The sequence below is a fragment of the Propithecus coquereli genome, unplaced genomic scaffold (genome assembly GCF_000956105.1).
Source record: "Propithecus coquereli isolate 6110/MARCELLA unplaced genomic scaffold, Pcoq_1.0 Scaffold126, whole genome shotgun sequence".
Classification (NCBI taxonomy): domain Eukaryota; kingdom Metazoa; phylum Chordata; class Mammalia; order Primates; family Indriidae; genus Propithecus; species Propithecus coquereli.
In genome coordinates this window covers 2,475,140-2,476,669 of record NW_012136747.1, presented here as the reverse complement: position 1 = coordinate 2,476,669, position 1,530 = coordinate 2,475,140, and the positions used below count along the sequence as shown (strand labels likewise).

The 1,530-nt window shown below is 30.4% G+C and overlaps 1 protein-coding gene across 1 annotated transcript in view; it reads right to left on the bottom strand.

The window, feature by feature from the left end:
• The window catches only part of ST13 (suppression of tumorigenicity 13 (colon carcinoma) (Hsp70 interacting protein)), a 33,632-nt gene that overhangs the window by 25,039 nt on the left and 7,063 nt on the right, over positions 1-1,530 (bottom strand). The window contains exon 3 of the mRNA XM_012637975.1: positions 486-561. Within this exon, the coding sequence (XP_012493429.1) occupies positions 486-561 (76 nt within the window). The remainder of the gene's footprint in view (positions 1-485; positions 562-1,530) is intronic.

Below are 1,530 nucleotides of genomic sequence, written 5' to 3'. Positions count from 1 at the left end.
ATCGATGTAAGAACTAAAGAAAAATAATTTTTTGGTACTCAATTCAGTAATTGGAAAACTTTCAAATTATGTTCAGAACAACTTGGGTATATGATCCAACTTTTTCAAATAAAATGTTATGAAGTCTGAATTATTTCCAATGAAAATATAACATTTGAATTGAGGAATGCTATATGTGTAAAATTCACTCTGGATTTTGAAGCCTTTCTATGAAAAAAAGGAAAATAACTCATTAACAATTTTATTATATTGATTACATGTATATCAATATTTTAACTAAAATATCTATCACTGGCTTAAAAAAATGTATATGTAAACTTATTTCATCTGTTTCGTTTTACTTTTTAAAAACGTAGCTACTAGAAAATCCTAAGTTTCATATGTAGCTCACATTTTATATTAGACAGAGCTGATTTAGTTACTCTAATAAAAATCAACACAAGATCATATTATAATCAAATACAAACTAACTACCATCTCCTCACCTAGATCACTTTCCTCACTTGATGGTTCCTCTGTCTGTATGTTTTCCTCCGCCTTCTCACTATCTGTTTTTTCTTCCTAGTAAAGGGAAGGCAAACAGTGCTATCAGTATTTAATAACATACCCAGTATTTATACTAATTTATACAAATTTATGTATAAACTGTTCACCATACATTATATTTCCATTGTAATGCTCCCTTCCTTGTTTTGTTTTGGTAAACTAGTTTTAGTTTTTTGTTTCTCCTCTTTAGTTAATTATAGGTCTAGTCTCTTACCCAAATCTTTAGGACAATGCATTTCGAAACTTGAAAATTTTTGGATTTTAGAAAGCAAATACAATGCATATATTACATAACACCCTCATCAGGTACCACAGTCCAGACACTCTCCATAATCCAAACACATTACTATTTCTGCAAAATAAAGTTTGAACATTAAGTGGTATACAGACTATAAATAGTCCCATGTCCATTCACATCATGTTTTAATGCCAAATTTACTAAAAATCTTCACATTTTTCAGGGTTTTGAGTTTTGGAATTGCAAAAAATGATTTGTAGAACTGTAATACATAACGAAAATTCAAAGAATTTAAAAGTGCACATAATAGAACGCAAATTTCCTTCTCATCCTATATGTAACCAGCATGGTTTCTTGTACATCCCATTCTAGGATATTCTCTACATATATGAGACAACGCTGCACTTTTTGCTTTTTCCATTCGACAATGCTGTGTATCTTGAAGAATGTACCCCTATAAGGCCACCTACATCAATTCATTCAACCATATTAATATATCATTAACCATTTAGGTCACTTTCCCCTTTCTTTCTTAAAAATTGGAATCAAAGCCCCACCTTATTACAAAGCATTTGTCGAATCCCTACCGATTGTGCAATGTGGTAGATGCTTTAGAATACACTGAAAAGGCCAGCCATAATTCTGAATCAGAATGTATTACAAAAAATTTTCAGCAGAGACAAAGGTCTAAATATAATTTTATCTTCATATATGTTTATTCAATGGCAAAATATCCTATCTAGGGC